General features: G+C 32.5%; 1 protein-coding gene across 2 annotated transcripts; it reads right to left on the reverse strand.

Moving 5' to 3' along the window:
• Positions 1-1,018: 1,018 nt before the first annotated feature.
• On the reverse strand, positions 1,019-14,650 carry LOC132747880 (elongation of very long chain fatty acids protein 4-like). Of its 2 annotated transcripts, XM_060737409.1 has the most exons (8): positions 14,502-14,650; positions 10,746-10,817; positions 9,615-9,802; positions 9,163-9,243; positions 7,150-7,206; positions 6,366-6,474; positions 3,000-3,127; positions 1,019-1,791 (listed from the first exon to the last, which is right to left on the reverse strand). In XM_060737409.1, exons 2-8 carry the CDS (start codon positions 10,798-10,800, stop codon positions 1,621-1,623), a joined length of 789 nt encoding a protein of 262 aa, XP_060593392.1. In that variant the 5' UTR covers positions 10,801-10,817; positions 14,502-14,650; the 3' UTR covers positions 1,019-1,620. The 2 variants fall into 2 exon arrangements, with proteins under 2 accessions (XP_060593392.1, XP_060593391.1); XM_060737408.1 differs by lacking the exon at positions 14,502-14,650 and having other exon boundaries at positions 10,746-10,915.
• Positions 14,651-26,448: the final 11,798 nt, after the last annotated feature.

The raw sequence follows: 26,448 nt of genomic DNA on the forward strand, positions 1-26,448 counted from the left end.
ATAGTCCACAGATTGGCATGAATATTTACAACATTGGAAGAATCATGGACACATTACAACAAATATTATAATATTGCACGTTTTAAAACTTTGTTTTTTCATTGGATAACTGTTTGGTTTATATGGTTTCATAAACACAGCTGCTGTCAATTTATGAAGAAATCTCATTTTTCTTTTCAAAAATAGAAGTTTTCTGTATTATAAATTCTTTATAAATATTCCTGACATATTATATGACCACATATAAATGGTTGTTTGCAATATACCCATTTATATAGGGCCATATAACTTGTGACTAATATCATCTTATGTCCAAGAGGAAACCTCCATGTTGTTTGTGGATAAATCTGAGCATAGGAAAATTTTACCAGTCATATTTTTGTTTTGAATATAATCACATTTAGAATTTAATTTCTAAACATTTATTATAAAACATTTCTGAGATTATATATTTACGGATTGAGTGATTAAGCAAGCTGACTTAAAATAACTTTACCCACACTGCTGTGGATTCGAATCGCCCTCGATTACTCTTAAATGTGAGGAATACTGAGGGAGGTATTATTTCTCATTCTCGAGATTGAAATAATGCACGAGATATTTTCGCAATTACCCATTTATGCGGATATTACTTAGAATGGTAATAGCCTCAATTGATTATTATGGATTATGATTTATCATTACTATTTATCTTAAATAATGTAGAATACATTTCTTATCAACTGGAAGGTCTCAGACTATAGGTTTGGTTTATGTTGGGCAAAATTGGTTTTGGCCGGCTAAATAATGCACGAGAATTACTTTAAGTGTCGATATTTCTTGAAACTAAATTTCAATTCACTTATTATAAAATTTGATTTTCATTATGTTTATTTATAATTGGTGTACATTTTTTATGAAGTCTCAGACTAGCGTAAAATGCAGTGTGTTACTGAACATAAAAGAACTTAGTAGCTGATACAGGCTCTAACCGTGAAATTTCAAGAACGAAAAATGACAAGGAAGTAAAAAACAAGAAAGAAATATATTTTTAATTATACGAGAATTTAAATAATTGAAGCATCATTAAACAAATAAATACACCTTTAGTTTAAAAAATTGAACTGACCAAAATGTCAAAAAGTACATGTAGAAATATACTCAAATAACAACGCTGTTGTTCCATATATTGACTTGTATTTCAACTGGGTTTTTTTCTCTTTCTTTGAAATATCCTTTTTTAAACTTATAAACAGCGTTAATGAACCACATTTACAATCTTGCCAAAATAAAACAGACATCACTCATATTGACAGCCATTTATAATCAAGTCCGAGGCCTCGGTGGGAGGGCGGGGATATTTACTTTTGTATTTTCAAACCCTTGTAAATGTCCTGCGGAGACAGTCATAAGGTAAAATCCTTCCAGTTTTACCAGATGGCCATATATCTCCGCCTTTTTTTGGTGCAATAACATAAACACGATATCCGAATTTAGTCGATAAAACTCATCTCATTTCTCCCCCTCCCCCGCACTGGCTGATGAGTTGGGCGGTGTTAAAGGCGACGTTAAAATGGTCTGGTGCACGATGCTTCACCAAATTGATGCTAGTATAGTTTTTGACGAATCCAGCCTGGAGCGTTATCGGCTTTTTTCTTTATTGTTGCAATATGATTTTTGAAAAAAGTTGGCGAAGAGTACAATTAGAGATATGGCATATAAAAATACGGCGTAATTAAATCCTTGAGGGAAATCACAGTCTGTCTGCGTCATATTAACACCCGTATGTATCACAACAGCAAAGAACTGGCTCTGAAAATATAGTAAAAGAATCATAAGTTGATTTATTTCCTTCTCTCAGTTTATATGGTTATTTTTGTTGTTGTTGTTTTTGTTGTTGTTGTCAATATCATTGTTTGCATTATTATTTGCAATAGCACATTCTATTCTTCGAATCAGCCAATAATTGAATAAACTTAATTAAAGATATACTATGTTCATCCTTGAGTAAAATATTTTAATCACAGAAATTTATTGAAATCCATTAAATTCTTACTGAATACGTCTTATTTGAATAAAAGAAAAAAAACTTTGTATAGGAAGCTGCGTTTCCTATTACAGTTCAAGTAAAGTTGGTCTTTTCTTAAAAAAAACTGCCAGTTTTTTTAATGACAAAATATACTAGTATTCATAATGTGACAATGTGACCACTTATAGTGTGTAGGTCAAAACATGTTTATTCAATATTTACAAAAAAAACTATGTAGCAATTATCAATATTTCAAATATCAAATTAGAGCATAGTATATCTTTGACGTGTTAATATGTAATGTATATATTTAATATAGTCATCTATTTTTGATAACATGAAACTAAATTTTAGTTTTTAGGCTAAATGAGCAAATGACCATAGTTAACTCTTGTTTACTGTAAAGTCAAACAAATTACTGTAAAATATTACAAATTACTGTAAAGTAAAACAAATTACTGTAAAGTCAAATATATTACTGTAAAGTATTACAAATTACTGTAAAGTAAAACAAATTACTGTAAAGTATAACAAATTACTGTAAAGAAAAAACAAATAACTGTAAAGTAAAACAAATATTCGAAGCTGTGTAATAAAAACACAGCAAATGTTGCTCATTTTACTTATAACAGTGTCAATGGTTTTGATGTTGTTTTGTTGTTGTTTATTTCGAAAAAAACTAAACTATTGTAATTTCTTTTTCTTAAAATATATGTCGACTAGAATTGGAGACAGATGTTCTATCTTTTGATGAAAAAAATGTAGAATGGTGAAATACAAAACATGTAAAATTTCATACAGAAATAAGAAGAAAGATATTTAGCATTGCTTAATCTGTCATACAATAATCTGTCAAAAACGTAAAAATGTTAACACACAAAAGAAAGAATTTAGCAGTGTTTATACATGGAAATAAAAGTCAATAAAATGTGTTGTTTTATCCGTTTGTTGTTTTCTTTTGCGTTAAGAACGAAGCAATTAAAATACAAACCAATTGGAGCATAGTGAGGTACTTTTTCCACCAGAGATATTTTTGAACTGAAGGACCAAGGGCAGACAATCCATAATAAGAATACATGATCACGTGCACAAATGTATTCAACATCGCAAGGAACCAGGCTGTAAAATGTAAGCAAGTCCATAAATATCAACCAAATCGGAACATCCATAATAACCTTATCCGAAGATTGACGAAAAGGGCCGAAAAGTTGCGATTGATTTAAACCCAATCGCAACTTGACCTCAACCGCAACTTTTCGGCCCTTCCCTTTCCTAATTAATTTGATTTGGTGCCATGATTTATTACGTTATAAGAGTATTTAATTAATAAGTTTAATACCCAAAATAGGATTCGCTACACATTCGTTATATACATTGTAATTAAGATTAAGTGTAAATATCATATGATTACTAATAAGATAATATCACGAAAACGGTGTCATAAATCTTCCTATCCGCTCGTATGGAATTAATTAAGATTGCCTTATTCCAGCGACACTGTCATAATTATCTACTAGTATGTTATTCTGAAACAGCATAATCATGCCACACCTGCGATGAATTTATTTCCGCTGTTCATGGACGGCGACGAAATATACAGTCAACAAATTTCTACCCGTACACCGTCTGCGCGGAGCTAGAAAAATTTAAGACTTTAATACCACGTGATAACAAAATGGGAGACAAAAGGGACGCCTACGGGGCACGCCACCAGCCATGTTTTTCGCCGGTTACACGTTTATAGAATGAAATACTATCGTCATGTACGAAACTCGAAACCAGTGTGTACGCTTCGACGGCGTAAACAATATAGGAAATATTCCTCTTAACCCTTTACCTCATCTGGGATTATGGAACGCCGTGACTGTCTTATGCTATCAATGTTTTTGCTATCTTGTGAAATGATGATATTATTTTGTCATTTAAGCATACATGTATAAATATGTGCAATTTACATCATATCTTGTCTAAAGACAATGCTGACTTGTTCAAACAGCATGTTAACTTGTCAAATAATCATTATGACATGTGCAGACAACATGTTAACTTGTCAAAGTATCATGATGACTTGTGCAAACTACCTGTTAACTTGTCAAAATATCATAATGACTTGTGCAAACGACATGTTAACTTGTCAATATTTCATGATGACATGTGCAAACAGCATGTTAACTTGTCGAATTATCGTGATGACATGCTCATAACACCTTAACAAGTTAACATGTGTTTTGCACAAGTCATTACGATTCTTTGACAAATTAACATGTTGTCTGCACAAGTCATCATGATACATTGACAAGTTAGAATGTAGTTTGCACAAGTCATCACGATACCTTGACAAGTTAACATGCTGTTCGCACATGTCATCATGAAATTTTGACAAGTTAACATGTTGCTTTCACAAGTCATCATGATACTAGGACAAGTTAGCATGTTGTTTGCACATGTTAACACGATGATCTGACAAGTTAACATACTGTTTGCACATGTCATCATGAAATTTTGACAAGTTAGCATGGCATTTGCACAAGTCATCATTATACTTGGACAAGTTAACATGTCGTTTGCACAAGTCATCATGATACTTGGACAAGTTAACATGCTGTATGCACATGTCATAACGATAATTCGACAAGTTAACATGCTGTTTACACATGTCATCATTGAATTTTGACATGTTAGCATGGTATTTGCACAAGTCAGCATGATACTTTGACAAGTAAACAGTGCTTTTTTACATGTCAGCATGATACAAGATAACATGTCATTTGCACAAGTCATCACGATTCTTTGACAAGTTCACATGTTGTCTTCACAAGTCATCATGGTTATTTGACATGTTAACATGCTGTTTGCACAAGTCATCATTATACTTTGACAAGTTAACATGCTGTTTGCACATGTCATCACGATAGTTCGACAAGTTAACATGTCCTATTCACAAGTCATCATTATACTTTGACAAGTTAACATGGCGTTTGCACAAGTCATCATGACATTTTGAAAAGTTAACATGCTGTTTGCACATGTCATCACAATAATTTGACAAGTTCACATGACGTTTGCACAAGTCATCATTACATTTTGACAAGTTACCATGTCATTTGCACAAGTCATTATTATACATTGACAAGTTAACATGTTGTTTGCACAAGTCATCACGATACTTTGACAAGATAGCATGTTGTCTGCACATGTCATCATAATAGTTGACAAGTTAACATGCTATTTGTACAAGTCAGCATGTTCATTTGACAAGACATGATGTAAATTGCACATGTTAACATGCTCAAACGACAGAATAATATCATCGTTTCACAAGATAACAAAAACATTGATTACATAAGACAGTCACGGCGTTCCATATGGGATGTACTATAACGTATCGTATGTTCCAGACCTCATATATACGCGAAACAACGCACTTTCGACCTTCCCCCTCCCCCCCCCCCCCCTTTTAGCCCTCAAATAGTGAAAAAATGTCCTATTTTGGCCCCAAACACGTTTTCGTTTGAGAAATGTTGCTAAAAAAAGTGAGCACTTTTCGGCGCCGCCCCCATCCAAAAGATACATCAGGGCGTAGCCAGAAGGGGGATCCCCCTTCTGTTTGGGGGGGGGGGGTTGAAGTGGGGCGGTAGTCCCTCTCATCGCCAAGAAAATTTTGGACATGTGAGAGGCTAAAAATGACCCCAGGTCGATCATAAGGTAACGTGTAACCAACGCTGAAAAGCCTTTGACTCTATCTCAATCCATTGAGAAGTTGCAGCACTTTGAAATCAATTTTGATGGAAAAAGTCAAGGCAAAATAGTGATTTTTGGCAACTTTGAGATGTCCCCACGTTGCCATGGTAACAGGAAATTTAAGACTGAGCATGTCGTTACAAAGGCAATGGTCTAATCAACATTTATGCCAAGTTTGATTAGTATTGAAGCATTTTTCATAGTTTCATAGCAGTTTGAACTTGTAACATGAAAACGGCCATTTTCACAATATGCTCATGGGGGAAAGGGTTAACTATAGCTCTATTGTAATTATATAACAAGAAGGGGTCTATTTAACGGGAAAAATCGAATACCCGGATGAACGGCAATTTCTTGCAGTTTTGGAAATGTTGAACTTGTCCAATACACAATTCTGACGCAAACAGTAAAGAGCTTCAGGAAGTTACCCGGATGTACCAAATGGCTGGTGCATAACTGTTGGCAGCACACTGCCTACTGCTTCGAGCTTCGTACATGAAGACATTTTTTTTATTCTATCTAAACATGGCGGATGGCGTGCCCCGTATGCACCCCTTTTGGAAGGGAGGTCTAAGGTAAACAAGAGATAAAACTTAGCTTGTATGAAAATACTTACACTGACCACCTGCTATATATTTAACGCCTAGCCACCAGTTCACAATCATCGTGCTATGATGATACGAATGTAGGAATGACACTGATCTTTTTTGAAGGATTAAAAATAACTGAAGTAAAAGGAAAAAGAAGAGTAAAATGAGAACATAATAATAATAATAATAACGGTAACAAAGTGGGGTATATATAAGAACTGGTTTCACATCTAAAAAATAGTAAAAGAAGAGCTGAAACATCTTTTTAAAAATGCATTGATTTAGAACATCTTTTTTATCTTCTAACGCGATGTCTTATCGATGAAAAAAAAGTAAATGAATGCATTTAGAGGGCCATTTTGCTTCAGAACTGCTATCATTTTTATTTCTCAAAAACAGTTTATTTTTATTATCCAAAAACATACTCATTTGCTATATATATGAATATGTGAATATTTTTGCGTCTTTACTGTGGTATAATTATAGTGAATTAGTATATTGCAAGGTGAATTAGTATATTGCAAGGAAGTTAAAAGAACTACATGGTTTACATGTTGTTACCTTTATGACTCATAACTGCATAACTGCATGTTCAGCGCTACTTTTCCAGTAGTTAATAAACATCTAGCACGCACTTAAGCCATTAAATCAAATCATAGAACTAAGAATTACAAATAGACGGCACAAAATAAAACAAATAGACCTCTTATAATTAGCTGTTTTTGACACGATGTTGAAATAATTTCTTTTCTTTACATTATTTCTGACCAAATTTTATATGTATCTAGAAACTACACTACAGATACTTACTGTGTCAACGAGCTCTATGATTTTAGAAAAGAAGTACCACCAGCAAACGTTTGCCATCTGAAACATATTAAAATTCACCGAGTCAACAATAAATAATATAATAGGAGCTGCACAATGACAAAACCACCATAGTGCGCTTGCGACCAGCTTTGATCCAGGGATCTGGGCCCAGGCTTTTCGCTTACAAACCTTTTTACAAGTAGAGAAACTGATAGCGATCATCAGACTACACGGAAACGCAGGCTGGTCTGGATCCCTGCTGGTCGTAAACGCACTATTGTGGTTTTGTCGTGGTGCGGCTCATTCTAAAGATAATGCCTGTCTCTATTCTCTCTCTCTCTATTTTTTTTTTTTTTTTTTTTTGGGGGGGGGGGGGGTTACGTCGCACAAAGTATATGTCATATGGCGACTTTCCAGCTTAAGTGGCGAAGGAAGACCTCAGAGGTCCCCCATACATGCATTATTTCAGGCCCGAACGACTAGCTTTAAAGCTTTCTCTCATGAAAGAAACTTTTTGCCTTTTTGAGGTGGGGGGGGGGGTTAATGAAATAAATCAGTTTTTAAAACATCATTAACTATCATTGTACAAATAATTCAACGCAAAAAATATATGTTAATACACAAGTTAACGTAGAAAATATCTCTATTTATTATGGCAAGTGCCACTACGACTGTTTCAAATTTGAAGATTTTCATTATAAAACAATTTAATTTTTGTAAAAATTGTGATAGAGATAGTAAAGGAAGATCATTTTCCAACAAATCAAGTTTTTCTGCCATAATAATACAAAATAGAAATATCAAGTAATAACGCTGGTGTACTATTGTAGCGTACCGGAAGACGGTGGTTAGCTAGTTTTTTTCCGCAATTGTTCGGCCCTTTCCGTCAGTCTTCGATTATTATAAATAATAGCCGAGGACGTTCCGATCGTTATAATTAGGTCAGTTACGTCACACTACTGGAATCGTATTTAGTTTTAGCACGTGAAATATGATGATAGTGTAAACTAACACAGACTTTAGCAGCTAAGTTATTAACGAGAAATATTAAAGTGTAATAATGTATCAAATTACGCTATTTTCACTACGTGGGTGAAGTAACACAAATGTGGTACTTTTTTCACGTACCAAATATAAATATGATACAATTATGATCACAATGTGTGCTGTGCCTCATGACTGGTCACAATATTTATTAGTTTATATCAAGTTTACGGGTGCCTTAAACAATTTTAAATGTAATGATAACAAGGAAACGCGAAACAAGAGCCGTCAGAGGAAACAGCACGCTCGACTAATATAATACTGGACACAGTAAAAAATAGATAAATGAATAAATAAATATTAATGAAAAAATATCAATTATAATATTAATTTATTTCTGTATCATTATCAAGAAAGCATGCACCGCATAACATGCACGGTTTTTTAAAATATATTTATTATGTATTTTGTTCGTTTTCTTCTTTTATGTAGGCCTAAGTATGTGTAACACAGCCAGAAAAAACTTGAAGCGAAATAAAAAATATTAACAGAAATATCTATGCTTTAACGTAAAAAACCCTGGAATTTGAAATAAATCCCTTCCGTAACACAGATGGTCTTAGTAAAAGTATTTTTTATTAATAAGCACAATTATAAGTTTAAAGAGAAGACAACTCTAGAAATAAAGAACCAAGAGTTATAAACTTTTTTGTGTCCTGCCTCCGCCCTTTCAGTCGTACTGTCGTTTCGACATACTGTTATAACATTCCAACAGTCACTTTATGGAGGCAACTGCACGACATAGCATATCAGACACAAGATGTTGCTGTTTTTATTGATTAATTAATTAATTTATTTATTTGCTTGCATGCTTGTTTGTTTGTGTTTCTTTTTTGTTTTTTTGTTGTTTTTTTTTATGAGGATGAGGGGGGTCTTATCATTCTTCTTTTTGTGTTGGGTGTGGGGGAGGGGTTGTAAAAAGTGTTTAAAAACTTGCGTATCAATATTACTAAAAGGCAAAGTACTTACTCGTAAAGCTAAAGGATCTGTTGAGTAATCGACAGGCTGGCATATATAACTATAACCGGCCAAAATGGATGTTACTAAGAACTGAAAAATAGTGACAAAAATTATGCAGTCACGCTTGAAAAATAATTTACAATGTTGAAAAAAATGCTAAAATTAGTTTCTTCTTTTTAAAACGCTTCTGATAGTAGTACTAGATAATGATAAAATACCGGTCAAAATAGTGTGAAGGGAGACAACTTTTTAAGAGTGGCGTGTGTCTTACTAATAAAATAATAACCGCTAATCCATTAGCATTTTTTAGTTATGAACAGCAATCGGAATGAACTTCCGGTTCCGGTGCTAAGTGATGTATATGATATATCCGACTGTAATATGTAAATTTTCTCTCAATTCTCTATTCAAAAAAATAATAATATACAAAAAAACTAGTGAACAAACGCTAATAAACTCACCTCGTAAAACATATATGCCGACAGTAATACAAGGCCTACGTTATAACAAAGTTTGAACATTTTAAGTCCCATTACTTTCTGGCCGTCCATTATTTTGGGACCTTGTCTTATAGCTATCAGGTAGAATAAGACAATAGTCAAAATCGGTCCTGGTGTCGCCATTAAAGGCCAGTTTTGCACACGTGGATCTGTAATATTTGGGAAAACAAGCGTTTAGTGATATTTGATAATCATTCGTTCAAGTTAATCATGATGTGACATTGAAATAAAAAAATAAAGAAAAAGAGCACAGCAAGGACGGGTGCAATAAATGCCTGTGTGAAAATTCGTATGAGCAGTCGAAACGGAAGAGGCCCGTGCGAAAATATTTGACCTTACTTATCTTTATAATAGAACAAATTTTATTCAAGTTGTGAAGCTCATTATTGTTTGTTTCTGTAAATGTATAAAAAACCACCAACAACAAAAACAACAAGAAACACGTGCTTAGTGTTGGGCTTTAACCGCTGGCCTCCTGATTGTGACAGTGGGTAGGATATTTTACAGTAATGATTAATATTCAACTCCAAATAGCTCATTTAACGCTCACTTCTTCTTTTATCGCTTTAAACATGGGTACATACGAGTAAAACTAGAAAGTATCTTAGGAATTGTAAAAGTGACATTATGCCAATCCAAAGGTATATAGTGATTGAACGGGTGAAATTCAAAACAAGTTTTCATTTTGCCATAATTCCTTTTAATTTAATAATTAAGTTTGCATAAACAATAAATAACTCTTAGATCCAAACGAAATTTCTGCAAATATCCATTAGAATTTGCCTATAACGTTTAGTTTATAAAAAGTGTGGGACTGTCCTTTTATATTTTAGACAGATTCATAATTTTATTCTAAACATTTTCTAATATCAAAAGTTGGTCAAACACCATTTTGACAGTCAAATCTTTTTTTTGGAAATATAAAGTCAATTCAACTCATCTTGACCATGAAAATATGAGCATAATGTCAAAAGGTGAATATATAAGGACAGATACAATTATTATTATTTTATTTGTTCTTGTTGATATCTTTCCCCTTCTTTAATAATACAAATTACATAACAAAGATATTTTTAGAAAAGGTTACTTTACCTCCTTTTGTTAACATCCAGTCGTAAAACTTTGAAATTCTGTCTAAAAAAGCCATAACTGTTCTTTGGGTAACTGAAGAAAATAATATTTTGAAGTGTATTATTTCACAATATAAGCATTGGTTCGGGTGTACTTAAAACCCATATCTTCTTTCTTTGTAAACTATCAATGACACAGAATTAATGGGGTAGAACTCTTTAAAAGTATGCCAGGTTATTTTACTTTATTTAGTTTTTGCTCACACACGCTCCGTTATTGATTTGTCATACAAGTTCAATTGTACTTAAAGTTTAAACGTTACGCAAACGTCTTATCGTTGTACAGGTGTAAACTGCGAAATTGTATTGACCAGAAAAGAACAGATATTTTATTTACCTTAAAAATACATGTATCTTGTTTTATATACAAGATCAAATTGAATACATATTACTAAATATTATATAAAATAGAACAAGTTTTCAACACAAAGCATGTCAAGATAATCTAAATAATGGATTAAATAATAAATGCATATAATAATTCAAATCACACTGTTTATGGTGTAATCAATGTTGATTTCTTGTTAATGCCTAAGTAAAGTAAAGCAAAGTAAAGTAAAGCAAAGTAAAGAAATGTAAAAAGTAAAGTAAAATTAAATTAAAGTAAACGCAGAAAGGCAGGAAGCAAGTAAGGTAGGGAAGTAAGTAAAGGAACGTTAGGAAGCAAGAAAAATAAGAAAACAAGTGAAGTAAATAAGTAAATTATTCAGTGAGTTATATATTCATACACAGATATGACCAACGAATACAAAATCAAAGTGCTAAGAGCACGGAATACCAAGGACATGAATTAAATAATATAACTAAGAATAACATATTATTACACCAATACATATGGAAATACATGGTAAATGTCAAGATGTCTTATTAATTTCGTGCCTTGTGTATCTCTGAATATACCAGTAGAAGGACTTATGCTTAAAGGCACATTATGCTTCAGAAATGATTTTTTTTCCATTTTAAGGAAGGGCAAACACGTATGAGTTTTATCACGTTTAAATAATGGTTTTAGAGTACTATAAGATACATGATGTACTTACTAGTATCACCTGAAAAATGTAGCACTGAATGTAAAATTATTTGTCATAAATGTAGGAAAGTGAAAACAAAGTAGTATTTTGACTTCCATACAAATTATTGAATCACACTATTTGTACTATTTCCAAAAAAGCAACAGCAGCAAAACATGGCTTATACAATTGGACAATAAGTAACTTTTGGGGGGAATTATACCAGGAAAACAATTAAAGGATGGTTTGAGAAATCAAAAAGGCATTTTCTGGGGCGAATGACCGTAGAAAAAAATTCATAATCAATCACAACGAAAGTGACCTGCACCGTCCGGGAATTGAACCCGGAATCGCCACTCAACTTAATGAACTTCAATTAAATACAAGTAGAGATTTTGATGCTAAAGCATCAAGTCGCCGGATAGAAAAATGAAAAATGATTGTATTATCATATCAAATACAAGAAAATATCAGTTTAATGGTTCAAGTATAAAAATAAAAGTATAAAAATAAGAGGAACAATAAGTTGAGTAATGTTTGCCACTGAGGCTTGTAAGGCAAGTGATATGCTGGTAATTCTTCTTGTAATTGTACTTTATACATATACTGTTGTACCATACATTGAAATCCGTATGAGTTACTTGTTCAGATTCCGATAATTACCGACAAATAATTACCGATCATCGAATATTTGCATAGTGACTATGAAAATACATATGTTTAATTATCGAATGAAACAATGCAATTCTACTAAAAGTGGTGTACATCAGTATCATGCGCTATCGAAAAAATATATAATTTAGTTGAAATCAATACATGTATTCCCATCGTTACATACGATATAATTAACGTTTAATTGCCTTTCAGTGCGATAAACTATCAACACAAAGATAGTTGTTGTTTTTTCTATGTATCTAATACGATTCCGGGCCCCTACCGTCATACCGTTTTGGAAACCTGCAAGACGGAAACCGACGGAATATAACGAAATCAGCGATTACCATTATATATTTCAATAATGTGCCTCTTAAGCATAAAATTATTTTGTGATGTTCAACCTAAACTAAACTATTGAACTTTCTTGTCAAAAGTTTGACAGAAAGGGCCAAGTTTAACCCTTTACCAAGAAAAAAGGAAAAGGTTTTGAAAATTTATTTTTAAATGTGTAAACTATGAGTATACAGGTTTTTCTAATGATATAAAATAATTATGAAACTGATTAATGAAAAATAACTTATTAATAAAATTACAATAATTTGCATCTTATCAGCTGCCATACCTTTTGCCAACCATTAACAAGTTACCTGTATGTCTTATCAGCAATCTGTTACTATTAATAGATTTTATAACATGTAGTCACGTGATTCTTACAAAAGAACAGGGAGAATTTGTTTATAATTAGATAAAATAATGACATATAATAGGTGTCATAAAATATAAACAACCAAATAATTTAAAAGGGTCATTTCAAATATCATTCATGATTTATATATCATAAAATAGCAACGCTTGACACTTTGAAATAAGAAAAAGTATCCCTAAATCCAATGACTTATCCATAGGGATACATCATTAATTCATTTTATAAAAATTGTAATGTTGCTTTTTAAGATGTCAATATTTGAATATTTCATTTCATTGAGCATCGTTATTGTATGATTGAATTTTTGAGATTACTGAAAACAATTGTAATCTTTGATTGTTCAGTAACTGATATGCTTTTATTTACAGATTTTAAGGCCTTCTCCTACCATATTAAACTGTTACAAATATCGTCGCCGGTTTCTACCGGCGACTAATAAGAGAATATCGGTTATTACTGTTAGATAACGTTTACCGACCTATCCGGATTACGTCATCAGTATTTGCAATAAGGATTTAATTATTTACAATATCCACAGATTTGCTACCCTTCTTGTTCCCGTTTGTATAAGATTTGTTTATCTATTGTATTGGGTTATTGTTAGATTTTAAAACATTTTTCTGGTAGATTAAGACAAACTAATGCGTCTATCTGTGCTTATTACACTATTAAAGAATCGCCTTAAACCAGGTTGTCAAAAATGAGGGATACGCTCCTTTGTCATGAAAAGAACTAACATTAGTATGGGACCTTTTCATGCTTTTCCTAATATGTTATAAACAAAAGTAAATATCTCAAATTAAATTTCAGATGGACAAATCTAATATAAGAGAAAAAACACGATATTCGTATAAACAATGGTGTCATATTAACTAATTTACATGATAATTCTAGCATGAAGTATTTCAAGTCCGTACGTGACAGCTACAGAGTTGTATATGGGTAGAGCACCGGAGTGTCTTCAGCTGGAGGTCAAGGGTTCGAATCTTACCTAATAAACGATTGTTTTTTTACATCCTCAAGCCACACTGGCATGAATACTAGCTACTTACAACAATCGGGTGTGACTTAAAACGCTACATGTATTTGCTCTCAAAAAATGCTATGCATTGAATAATAAACGCCTCCAACATTTGTCTATATAAAACTTCTCACGCATGGTCACTTTTATTTGATTTTCAGTACCCTATAAGAATACATTCATGCCAATGTCGAATCCATGATCTATTGATTTTAAATAACTTTCTTCTTGAATATATATATATTCATAACTTATATATATATATATAAATAAATATTTAGTTTGAAAATTTCTCATAGGAAAAAAATGAAAAGGCATACTTACATAAATATATTTTTTTCCTTTTAAATAAATGCTCCCTTTTCTAATTGGTAAGTTGACTGAATATCTAGCATTTCAGGTAGAGGTTTTATATAGATCGTTTATAGCAATGTCTACATACACCTCTTTAAGTGCAATAAAAATTATACAGCAATTGAATTGAATTTAATGTACTATGGGGATTAGTGTACAAAACGTGTTGACCTTGTGACACTCAAGTCTGGACTAGTATAATCAATATAAACCGGCTAAAAGGAGGCGATAATAATAATATAATAATAATATAATAATAATTATAAAAATAATAATAATAATAATAATAATAATAATAATAACAACAACAACAATAATAATTAGAATTATTATTATTTTTATTATTACTATTATCATCATCATCATCATCATTATTATTATTATTATCATTATTATTATTATGACGATAACGACGATGACGACGATGATAATGATGATGACGACTACAATAACGACGATGATGATGATAATGACGATGATGATAATGACGATGATGATAATGACGATGATGATATGTTGTTTCCATTATGTTATGGTTACTTCTTTAAAAACTTGTAAGATAGGATGTTAGCATACATGGATAGTGTACATCAATAGAATAAAATAGTCCCGAACATAATATGTTGCTGGTATTTTAGATAACGTTATAAGTCTTTGTTGTGTACCATTTGTAAAACACTTTGTTCTTTTATTATTTTATTTTCCAAATAACATATGTTTCAGTTTATTGGCAAATCGGCATATACAATATACCTTTGGCCATTTACAATATACAAAAGGATGGCCAAGATAATACAATTTACATTTAACATAAATAACAACTCAATGGGAACTTCTCGGCTATTATTCATCATCCGAACTTTGAAGGAAAGGGCCAAGAAGATGCGATTCATAACAATAATGCTTCAAAAATGCTTTTATTTTTATTCCTTAAGATTTAAAAAAAAAATTGTACTTTTTTGTTTCCAAAAAAAACAAAACTTAGTTGCCCATAACCTGAGCTATTTTTTTCTTCTTTGCTTTCTGGCAATTAGTACAGTTACAGTATAGTGATTTAGTATTTTGTATATAAAAAAAATACATGTACAACTTTGTTAACCATTATTTAAACGTTATAAAACTCATGTTAAGTAAAAATTATTCATTTCTGGGGCATAGTGTGCCTTCATAAGCATGGAACCATAAAAGAAACTTCCGATTTCTATACATATTTTGATAATAATTCAAAGAGATCAAAAAGAACAATGACCTTCATATATTCGGGCAAACGTCTAGAATAAAAACCAATTATAACTCAAATGTACGCATTACACATAAAACATAAGTAAATAAATAAATAAAGCAATCCAACGACAAAACCCCTCAATTTCTGATGCATACAAAGACCATTATAATCCGTGTTTAAATCTTTCAGTACGATTTTTCAGATTTTGGACGTCGAAAAAAAGTATCAAGTTTAGATTCAATTAAAATTCAATCTCGGATCAGATATTTTGTTTGTATTTGTGTGTGTCGGCATTTCACCTACAAACATGTTTGCTTGCGGTTTTATTGGTACATTGTATATATAATATTACATGTATTATTATTTTGCCACAACCAGATTTACAGTTTTTACTGATTATATCATCATTGTTTGTAAATTATATCAGGCCGGTTTGAAATGAAATGGCTGCCTGTAGAAAATAGCTTTTGAAATGACGGAAAATGCTTGAAGTGGGCTAACTTCTGACAGAAAATTTCAGATCACTCTTTCATTCTGATTCTGAAGTTTTTAAACCTTAAAAGGGAGAAGATGAAATATTATTGAAGTAGAGATATAAAACCTTAATTAGGAGTTTTAGTTGTTATTCTGAATAAGAGTTTCAAAAGCTAAAGGAGGTGAATATTTTAGAAGTAGAGAGATATAACTTATTTAGGAGTTTTCAGCCTAGATATAAATGAAAACATATAACTTCTTATTAGTGTTTGAACAAAAGGACGTTTAATAAAGTGAATTGGTTTATTGTGAAATGTATGCATACCATATTGTATTTTTGTTGATTGTTTAGTTTAGCAATATTGACTTGAGACTCATTAATTTTCGGATGCTTATCGTTTAGTTTCCGTAATTCTATTACTTATTTTCTAATTTGTTTTAATGTTATTACTAAGTCACAATGGCCTGTAAAATCGTTGAAGTTGCAAGTTCGAATCCAACAAACTATTTTTAGATTTTTATTTAAAATTATTTTCGTAAATTATATATGCAGCAGTAGTGGTTGAATCATTTTCTTTATTTCCATGTATCTTATCTAAAATCATACGTTGGATTTTCGGAATCCGACATACCGGACAAAGTATTAAACCTGCTATCTCATATTACAAGCGGGTTAGTTTAATTTTGTAAATAATCTTTCTTTAATTAGATTGTATGTTAATTGATTCTTTTCTATTAAATGATTTTATGTGTCTTCGGCTATGCGTTTATTTTTTATTTATTTATTTATTTTTAATTTTATTTATTATTTTCTCTAAATATAATAATCAATATTCAATGTCTCAGGTAAATATTGCAACAATATCATTTAGTTGTAAACTAACAAGGAAAACATACTATGTGTGGTGTTCATACATTGAAATTTCCTTAGAACAAAATATAAGTAATTCTCAATAAATATATTATAACATCTGTACTAGATAAACTGTTTGTTTAAGAATGTTGTAGAATCGTAAATGATACGTTTCTATTGTTTTATCACAATTTATATTGTTAGTAATGTGTCTTAGACCAATCCACTTATTTTTTATCATCTTGGAATGGTAGACTTCATTATGTCCCAAAGTTATTTATATTTACAAATCTTTACTGAATTACACTTTAGTGTTACATTGCGCATTTACGGAGAAGGTTTGCGAATTTAAACAGCGGCGTGCGACATTTAGCGGCGTTGCGACAAATAAGACGCAACGAAACGTTTTAGATATTACTGTTTGTAGAAAAATGCATGTTATTCAACGTGCAAAGTTGTGTGTTTTTATTTCTGTTAGTTGTTGTTTAATCAGTATCTTACGCAGCGTTATGTTATATGTATTTAAGGTGCTTTGTTAATTTTGTAATAAAAAGAAATGGTGTTAATATCAAAGTGCTATTGTTTCAGTGATTGTTCTAACTTTCTCAAAAATCGTTGTGAAATAAAAATAGTTGTATAAATTATAGAAACATCATATAGGTCAAAATAAAATTGAAATATAAAATATTACACGTAATTTCAAAGTTCACTTGAAAATTTAAGCATTCAATTTAAAACAATGGCTGAACTAAAAACATTCACGCAGTATACAATAATAAATAAATAATAAAGCGTTACATTTATTTATTTTACGTAAGTTAAAAAAGAGGATAGTTATATAAATTATAGCATTATTATCTCATTTACTTGTAATCCAATATAAAACTCTCATAATCTCATTATATCTCGTTATATGTATATCCTCTATAACTCTTTTAATCTTATTATGTGCTCTGGTCGGATATCTTCATGTAATTAGAGAATAATCCTTGGTGCCATTGTTTGGTAAGATTTTACATGACTGTCAGAGTGATAGTACGAGGTTATTAAACAGTGTTGAGTACAATACTGACTTCTACTTCACGAGTACAAAGCTGTCAAACATATATTGGATGAGTCTGATATAGGTTTTGCAGCTGTGTACGAGTCCAATAGAATCAGTATTGTTCTAAACCACGTCCAATTAACCTCTTTATTTCGCACCACCATTTTTGACATTTTCACAGAATGTTGTTACTTAAGGATTTGATGTGGATCATGGACTCTCAAGTAGACATATAAGCTCTCTAGTTGACAATAGCCACTATCATCCCGACATTCATTTTTGTTCTATTAATATTGTACACTGGTGATTACAAAGAAGTTTTTTTTACTGTATTAATATTTTTGACAAGCGAAAGGGAATGAACTTATATTAGCACTGTTACCATGTATGGCACTTGGGGGCGCGGAGGCCTCAAAAGCCTTTAAATCCAAACAAATGTTATTTGTCAACCCTTAACTAAGCGCCGTTTTGGAAAAATCTATTTCAACGTCTATCATAATGGTATTTTATTAGACGTTTGAAATATGATTTTTTTTTCAAAACAGCTTATACATTTTAAAATTTCGCTTTATACGAACTCACTGGGACTTTCAAAAAGCCTGTTATAATCGGATTCTTGTAAAAGCATTTTACCCGAAAGTTCGTTGTTTATCAGGATTTTTTAGCGAACAGATTTACATTATAACGAACTGATTGTTTATCCATTGTCCGCCATTTTATGAAGACGAACTTTGATTTTTAAGGAAATAGAAATATTGGTCATTTTTGTTTATCCTTGGGGCCTCGTTTGGTGCATGGCTAACTCGTAAAGCAAACTATGTCCCTTATTATAAAGCTTGAAATACAAAACAATGTAGCAGACGTGATACATTAAATTTGAAACATGTCACGATCAAAATCATTAATATTCCATAAGGAAATGCTCCCTGAACCCAAAACTACGGAAACGAGTTTGGACCACGATGATGATTATTTTCGCATCATAATTTATAAAATATTTGAGACCTGAAAATATAATAATTATCGTAATTATCAGGTATGACGTCTTTATACGAGAACTTTTGTCGTAAATTACTCTTCAAAATCTGCTTATTTCTGTCGACGTAAAAACAAGGGTTTGACTGAAAAATGAAGTATTAATAAGGATGGTGTAGGTTTTACGTTAATAGAAATATCGATACTTCTAACCAGGAAATTTAAAAAAAATGCACGCGATTTGTTTATTTTACATAGTACTGTCGGATTATTACCGTTTACTTTGTTTTTGAATTTATTTTTTGATTTAACGAAAACGTTCTGAGAGCCAGTAGAATTTGGTTTCTTTTAAACAAATCGTTCATGATAAATACTATAAAAAGCTTTTATTATTTTATGTTTTTGGTCAGGGGACTGGGGGATGGGGCGTTTTTTTTATAGTTTAAATGAATGTGTAGACCAAAATCTCTGCAGGGTTGCACCACAATTTTTTATTAACTCTGGATTGTCGGGGTGGCTTTGAATAGAATCAGAATTTTGTAAACGTAGCGGACGGGTTCTAGAGGGATTTCAATGAACAATCTCAATCAAACCGAAGCCTGCAACATTTTCAATTTTGCCGTTTTGGGATTTCTTTAGGGATTCTTATTTTCTCTATTTCAATGTTTCAGACTTGTTTTTTTTTTGTAATAAAGGTATACCTGCATGTCTAGTAACGTGAATCTGATGATGGTTGACACATTATACTATAGTCATATGGCGACGTTCCATCGTTACTGGTGGAGGAAGACCTCAGTGCCCTTCATTGCATTATTTCAGGCACGAATGGAAACCCGAGTAGAACCACCGACGTTCCACAGCGCTGAGGGGCCAGTGGTATGAAGTCAACGACCTGAACCACCCGATCACGCGCGCGTCTCGTTACACCTAATATACATGAATCTGTTATGCCCGTATTCATCTACGCTAAAGTCTTATATGGAGTTAAATGTATCCAGACATCAAAAGGCAAAACGGCTTAGTGTGTAACTTTAACGTTTCACCCAACCGCTATTTATTCTGATAATTACAATGAATGTGAAGAATACTGACTCGGGGGTTGAGTACGATTTAGGGCCGAGCTGACCCGGATTCTTCCCCTCAAGGTCATATTGACCTTTGACCTCAAACTCAAAAGGAGGCATCTGCTAGTCGTGATCAACCTCAAAGTTTTAGACTGAAGGGAAAGCACTCTCTAGTCTGTCAAGCTTTAAGTAGTCAAGGCGGCTTAGGCCGCGGTGATCCACACAGACCAGAGCTTATTCCTTATTCGTTTTTGATCAGAAAAAGAGAGGTGACGAACTTTTTTTTTGGGGGGGGGGGGGGGGAAATATCCTAGTTGTTTAGGAGTCTACTACTTACTTAAAACTGCAGGTCTCCATATGAGCCAAAATAGGTCCAGAAAAACAACTTTGGGAAAAATGTACTAAGATTTGTAAAAAAGTAAGATTATTCCGAATTCAAATAAAGATTTAGATGTACCTGTAATGACTGACTGATTTTGCAGAATCTTTTACCATATTTCTACTGTGTGACCTATTTTTGCATATTTTGACCTTGATTTGGTAATTTATATGTATTTTAAGTGCCATGTACAAGTGTAAATTTACCGTCTTTGTTCACTGGACAACATTTTACTTCTTGCTACATTTTCAAATTTTCGTATTAGCATGAATCTTGGGGCATGGTGCTTTAAGCTTAATGCTGAGAGAATAGTTTTATCAGAGCATTTAATTTTTTCATAAAAAACAACAAAAACAACAACTGTTATTATTTGTCAATAATTTAATTCTTCATCTTGTTTATAAACAAAATAATACAACAACAAATTTATCACAAAAACATCATCTTTACTTAATATTTCATAGAACAATCTAAAACATAACATTGTAATAGACCAATTCAACATAGTTCCTCATACATAATATAATCTCATTCTAATAACTTGTAAAAATGCTTTAAAGGCCCGTTATGCCCCAGAAATGCTTAAATTTTATTATGATTTCTGAAAAGCTTTCTATTTTTGGTGCCCTATTTTTGCTTCTGAAAAGTAACTTATTTGAAAATAATCCACCATCTCTTTCTGTTGTTATCCTTTGGCAATTAGTATAGTTATAATGAATTAGTATTTTGTATAGAAATAGAAATATTACTTTGTTTACATTTTGCTACTTTTATGACAAATAATTTCAAATTATGCACCACTTTTCTCATGTGACAAACATTTAGCATGCTTTAAACTTATTTAAATGTTAAAAAACTTGTGTTTTCCCTTTTTAAACAGCATATTATAAGAATAAAATTATTCATTTCTGTAGTTTTATGTGCCTCTAAACATTGGACATATTGGACAGCTATTTTATCAGAAAGTATATACCTTAAAGAAACAACAACAAAACATTGTTAATCTATTTATATAATCTAAAGACAAATGAGCCGCATCACGACAAAACCAACATAATGGGTTTGCGACCAGCATGGATCCAGACCAGCCTGCCCATCCGCGCAGTCTGATCAGGATCCATGCTGTTCGCTTACAAACCCTATTACAAGTAGAGAAACTGATAGCGAACAGCATGGATCCTGATCAGACTGCACGGATGTGCAGGCTGGTCTGGATCCATGCTGGTCGCAAACCCACTATGTTGGTTTTGTCATGACACAGCTCAAATGATATTTATCATATTACATAACATATATAGCAGCCCCCTAAGAGCAAAACTGCATGTTAACTTTTTAAATTTGATGTTTGTTTTTTTTCCTTTTTAAGCTCCCGTGACCTTCTAGGGCTGGAAAAATTTATGTATAGATTTCTTTTCGCAGACAGCCACCTCAAGGCATTCCCATGAAGTTTGGTCAAAATCTATTGTGTGCTTTAGGAGAACAAAATGTATATGTTGTATCAAGAGGGCCCAGGATTGCTCACCAGAGAAAGAGGTCAAAAGGTTCACCCCAAAAGCACAATTTGAAAACAAGGGAAAGCTTAATCTGAACAATTTTTGTACACTGTTGCCAAGAAAATTTTTGTGTGAAATTATTTCAAAATTGAACCAGTGGTTTAGATGTTGTTAAGAATGAACATGTTTCATGTCAAATATCTAAGCTCTACCTCTTTTGGATTTTTACAAGAAGATTTTTTAAGTATTTAATTTAATAATAAGGAAAATCAATGATCCCCTGGTCGGGGCTAATTTTGACCATAGGGTTTTTATGTGAACAAACTTTGATAAAAAATCTACTAGAAAATGTTTCATGCCAAATAACTAAGCATTAGCTCTTTTGGTTTTTTTTACAAGAAGATTTTTAAAGATTTATTGTAAAAAAATCTTTCAGTTGCAACGGCAACCAAAATTCTTATTGAATTTAATTCTTTGAACAACTTTGGTAGAGCTTCATGTAAGGAACATCCCTGCAACAAATTTGGCCAAGTGGTTTAGGTGGGGAAGTTGTTTTAAGAAATTATTGACACACAGATGGAAGATGGACAGAAGATGGGACGAAGATGCCAACGGACAATGGGCCATCACAAAAGCTCACTTTGAGGACATTGTCCTCAAAGTGAGAAGTGAGCTAAATGGTATTGAGGACAACAATGAAACAAGTATGTCATCACAAAAGCTCCGCTTTCAGCACTTATTTCTCATGAGAGCTAATAAACAAAACAAAAAAGCACAATTTTGGCATTCTTTACAATGTGTATGTTTTTTTTTTCAAAAAAAAAATCTTATTATACTTCATTAACATTGACAATAAACAATAATATCATTTTTACATTTACATAAACAATATCATTATAAAACAGACTCAACTATTAATATTGCTTGATAGTAAAATAAAGAATATTAACAAAAACAAGTACATTACTGACCAATGCTTCTTCAAGTTCTTGTATAATCTTCGAAGAGCTTTTTATAAAAATATTGGTAAACGTGATTACTGTTGCTTCATGATAGCCATAATTCGGCAAAAAATCATACAACCTAAAACCCTTTGCTGATTTTGAGAAATTTGAGCTATTGATCAATCCTGTAAAGTTTCAAATTGAAATTGCATTTTGCATTCAAAATTAAAATCATGAAAGGGCAAAAACTGTGGACAAATGTTTGATTGAATGTTTGATCAGATAGACAGACAGACACTACATACATACGAAATCTTTGTACTTATGTGACTTTTCCTTTGATCTTTTAGCCATTTTAAGTCACACAAGGCTTAAAACAAGAGGGCCATGATGGCCCTGAGGTCGCTCACCTGTATATAGCCCCCCCCCCCCCCCCACACACACCCATAAGAAGATGTTTTCATGCTAAACATCTAAAGCTCTAGCTCATTGGGCTTTTTAAAAGAAGATTTTTTTAAGTTTTTACTATACACATATAGTTAAAAACAATGACACCCCTGGGGCGGGGCCAGTTTTGACCCCAGGGCTTCTATTTGAACAAACTTTGTAGACACTCATTAGAAGATGTTTCATGCTTAATACCTAAACTCTAGCTATTTGGGTTTTTTCAAAGAAGATTTTTTAAGTTTTTGCTATACACATATAAGGAAAATCAATGACCCCGGGGCGGGGCCAATTTTGACCCCAAGGCTTTTATTTGAACAAACTTGGTAGACACCTATTAGAACATGTTTGATGCTAAATATCTTAGCTCTAGCTCTTTCAGTTCTTTAAAAGAAGATTTTTAAGTTTTTACTATATGCATATAGGGCAAATCAATGACCTCCTGGGGCGGGCCAATTTTGACCCCAGGGCTTTTATTTGAACAAACTTGGTAGACACCCATAAGAAGATGTTTCATGCTAAACATCTAAGCTCTAGCTCATTTGGCTTTTTAAAAGAAGATTTTTAAGTTTTTACTATACACATATAGTTAAAAACAATGACACCCCTGGGGCGGGGCCAGTTTTGACCCCAGGGCTTTTATTTGAACAAACTTTGTAGACACTTACTAGAAGATGTTTCATGTTTAATATCTAACCTAAGTTATTTGGGTTTTTTCAAAGAAGATTTTAAGGTTTTGCTATACACATATAAGGAAAATCAATGACCCCCGGGCAGGGCCAATTTAGACCCCAGGGCTTTTATTTGAACAAACTTTGTAGACACTCACTAGAACATGTTTCATGCTTAATATCTAAACTCTAGCTATTTGGGTTTTTTCAAAGAAGATTTTTTAAGTTTTTGCTATACCCATATAAGGAAAATCAATGACCCCCGGGCAGGGCCAGTTTAGACCCTAGGGCTTTTATTTGAACAAATTTGGTAGACACCTATTAGAACATGTTTGATGCTAAATATCTTAGCTCTAGCTCTTTGAGTTCTTTAAAAGAAGATTTTTTAAGTTTTTACTATATGCATATAGGGAAAATCAATGACCCCCTGGGGCAGGGCCAATTTTGACCCCAGGGCTTTTTATTTGAAACAAACTTGGCAGGCACTCATTAGAACATGTTTCATGCTAAATATCTTAGCTCTAGCTCTTTGGGTTCTTTAAAGAAGATTTTTTAAGTTTTTACTATATGCATATAGGGAAATCAATGACCCCTGGGGCGGGGCAAATTTTGACCCAGGGCTTTTATTTGAACAAACTTGGTAGACACTCACTAGAAGATGTTTCATGCCAAATATCTAAGCTCTAGCTCTTAGGGTTTTTCAAAAGAAGATATTTAAAGTTTTTTCTTTCGGTTGCCATGGCAACCAGAGTTCTGCATGGAATTAAATTCTTTGAACAATTTTGAAAGGTGACCACCAAAGGAACATTCCTGTGAAGTTTGGATGAAATTGGCCTAGTGGTTTATGAGGAGATGTCATTTAAAGTAAAAGTTTACGGACGACGGACGAAAAGCGATCACAAAAGCTCACCCTGTCACTTTGTGACAGGTGAGCTAAAAAGCCACACAAGGAAGAAAGGAATGAATAGGATCAAAGAGAATTTACTGTTACCTATTGTTCTCCAAGTCTCACAAGAACCTCAGATACACAGACAGACAGACGGACAGACAGATGTCGGAGAAGTGATCCCTACATGTTGCCACTACTCTATAGAGGCAACAAAAAATATCAATATCAGTATAATTGCTATTGTCAGTACCTAAATCAAGATTGCTCTGGCATTTAAAATGTTTAACAAAACAAAACAAATTTAAAACATTTACATTTTGTATACAACAGCAAATAAAATCAAAATTTGATCTGTTATGTAACCTGAAAACTTGAACAAGAGGGCCATGATGGCCCTGAAGACGCTCACCTGTATATAGGCCCCTGGGGTAGGGCCAATTTTAACCCAGGGGCTTTTATTTGAACAAACTTGGTAGATACCCATTTGATGATGTTTCATGTTAAATATCTAAGCTCTAGCTCTAAAAAGATTTTTTAAGTTTTACTATTCACATATAGGGATGAAACAATGACCCCTCCCCCCCCCCCCTGGGCGAGGCCAATTTTGTCCCCAGGGCTTGTTTTGAACAAACTTGGTCGACACTCACTAGAAGATATTTCATGCTTAGTATCTAAACTCTAGCTCTTTGGGTCTTTTAAAAAAAAATTTTTTTTAAGTTTTTTCTTTCGGTTGCCTTGGCAACCAGAGATCTGCATGGAATTTAATTCTTTGAACAATTTAAAAGTTGACTACCAAAGGAACATTCCTGTGAAGTTTGGATGAAATAAGCTTAGCATTTATGCGGAGATGTCGTTTAAGGTAAAATTATACGGATGGACGACAGACGGGCAGATGCCAGACGAAAAGCTATCACAAAAGCTCATCATGTTACTATGTGACATGTGAGCTAAAAAGAAAGAAGTTAGTAGGTATGAAATGAATTCTTCAACATTGCAAAATCAAAGACTTCCAATGACATTTAGTTTAAAGCTAATTATACATTTTGACAACTTAATACTGTATATACTCATCTATAAGTCGCTTCACTGATAAGACGGGGTTGTAAATTTGTATCTAAATCATCACTAATTTAGCTCAAGACTTAATTTCTCTTTATATCTTAAATAGTAGTTTACTGATTTTAGGCTAAGTCAGTCAATGTGAGTCATCATTGTAAGCTGAGCATGTCAAGTGCGGAGAGTCTTTAAAACAATTAAGACAATTCATCCAACAATTCAACAAATACAATAAAGAACTTAAAACATGATATATTCCTTCACAAATTCTGCAGAAAATAATCACCAATAAGAAAAAAATAGTAAATATCATCAACATTCATTTGAAGATTTCAATGGTTGCTATGGTAACATAATTATTGTTCTACAAATAAAGACATTTCCCCCCTCCCTCTTCCCCCCCCC

Source organism: Ruditapes philippinarum, unplaced genomic scaffold, assembly GCF_026571515.1.
Source record: "Ruditapes philippinarum isolate M1 unplaced genomic scaffold, ASM2657151v2 ctg899_1_1_1_1, whole genome shotgun sequence".
NCBI classification, from domain to species: domain Eukaryota; kingdom Metazoa; phylum Mollusca; class Bivalvia; order Venerida; family Veneridae; genus Ruditapes; species Ruditapes philippinarum.

Excerpts from the sequence above, each read along its gene's own strand:
- LOC132747880 (XM_060737409.1), bottom strand. The coding sequence starts at position 10,800 with ATGGCTTTTTTAGACAGAATTTCAAAGTTTTACGACTGGATGTTAACA. Across the intron at positions 7,207-9,162 it reads CAGATCCTTTAGCTTTACGA|ATGGCAAACGTTTGCTGGTG; the intron begins GTAAGTACTTTG and ends AATATGTTTCAG. Across the intron at positions 6,475-7,149 it reads TCATAGAGCTCGTTGACACA|TTATTTTTAATCCTTCAAAA; the intron begins GTAAGTATCTGT and ends CTTTTACTTCAG.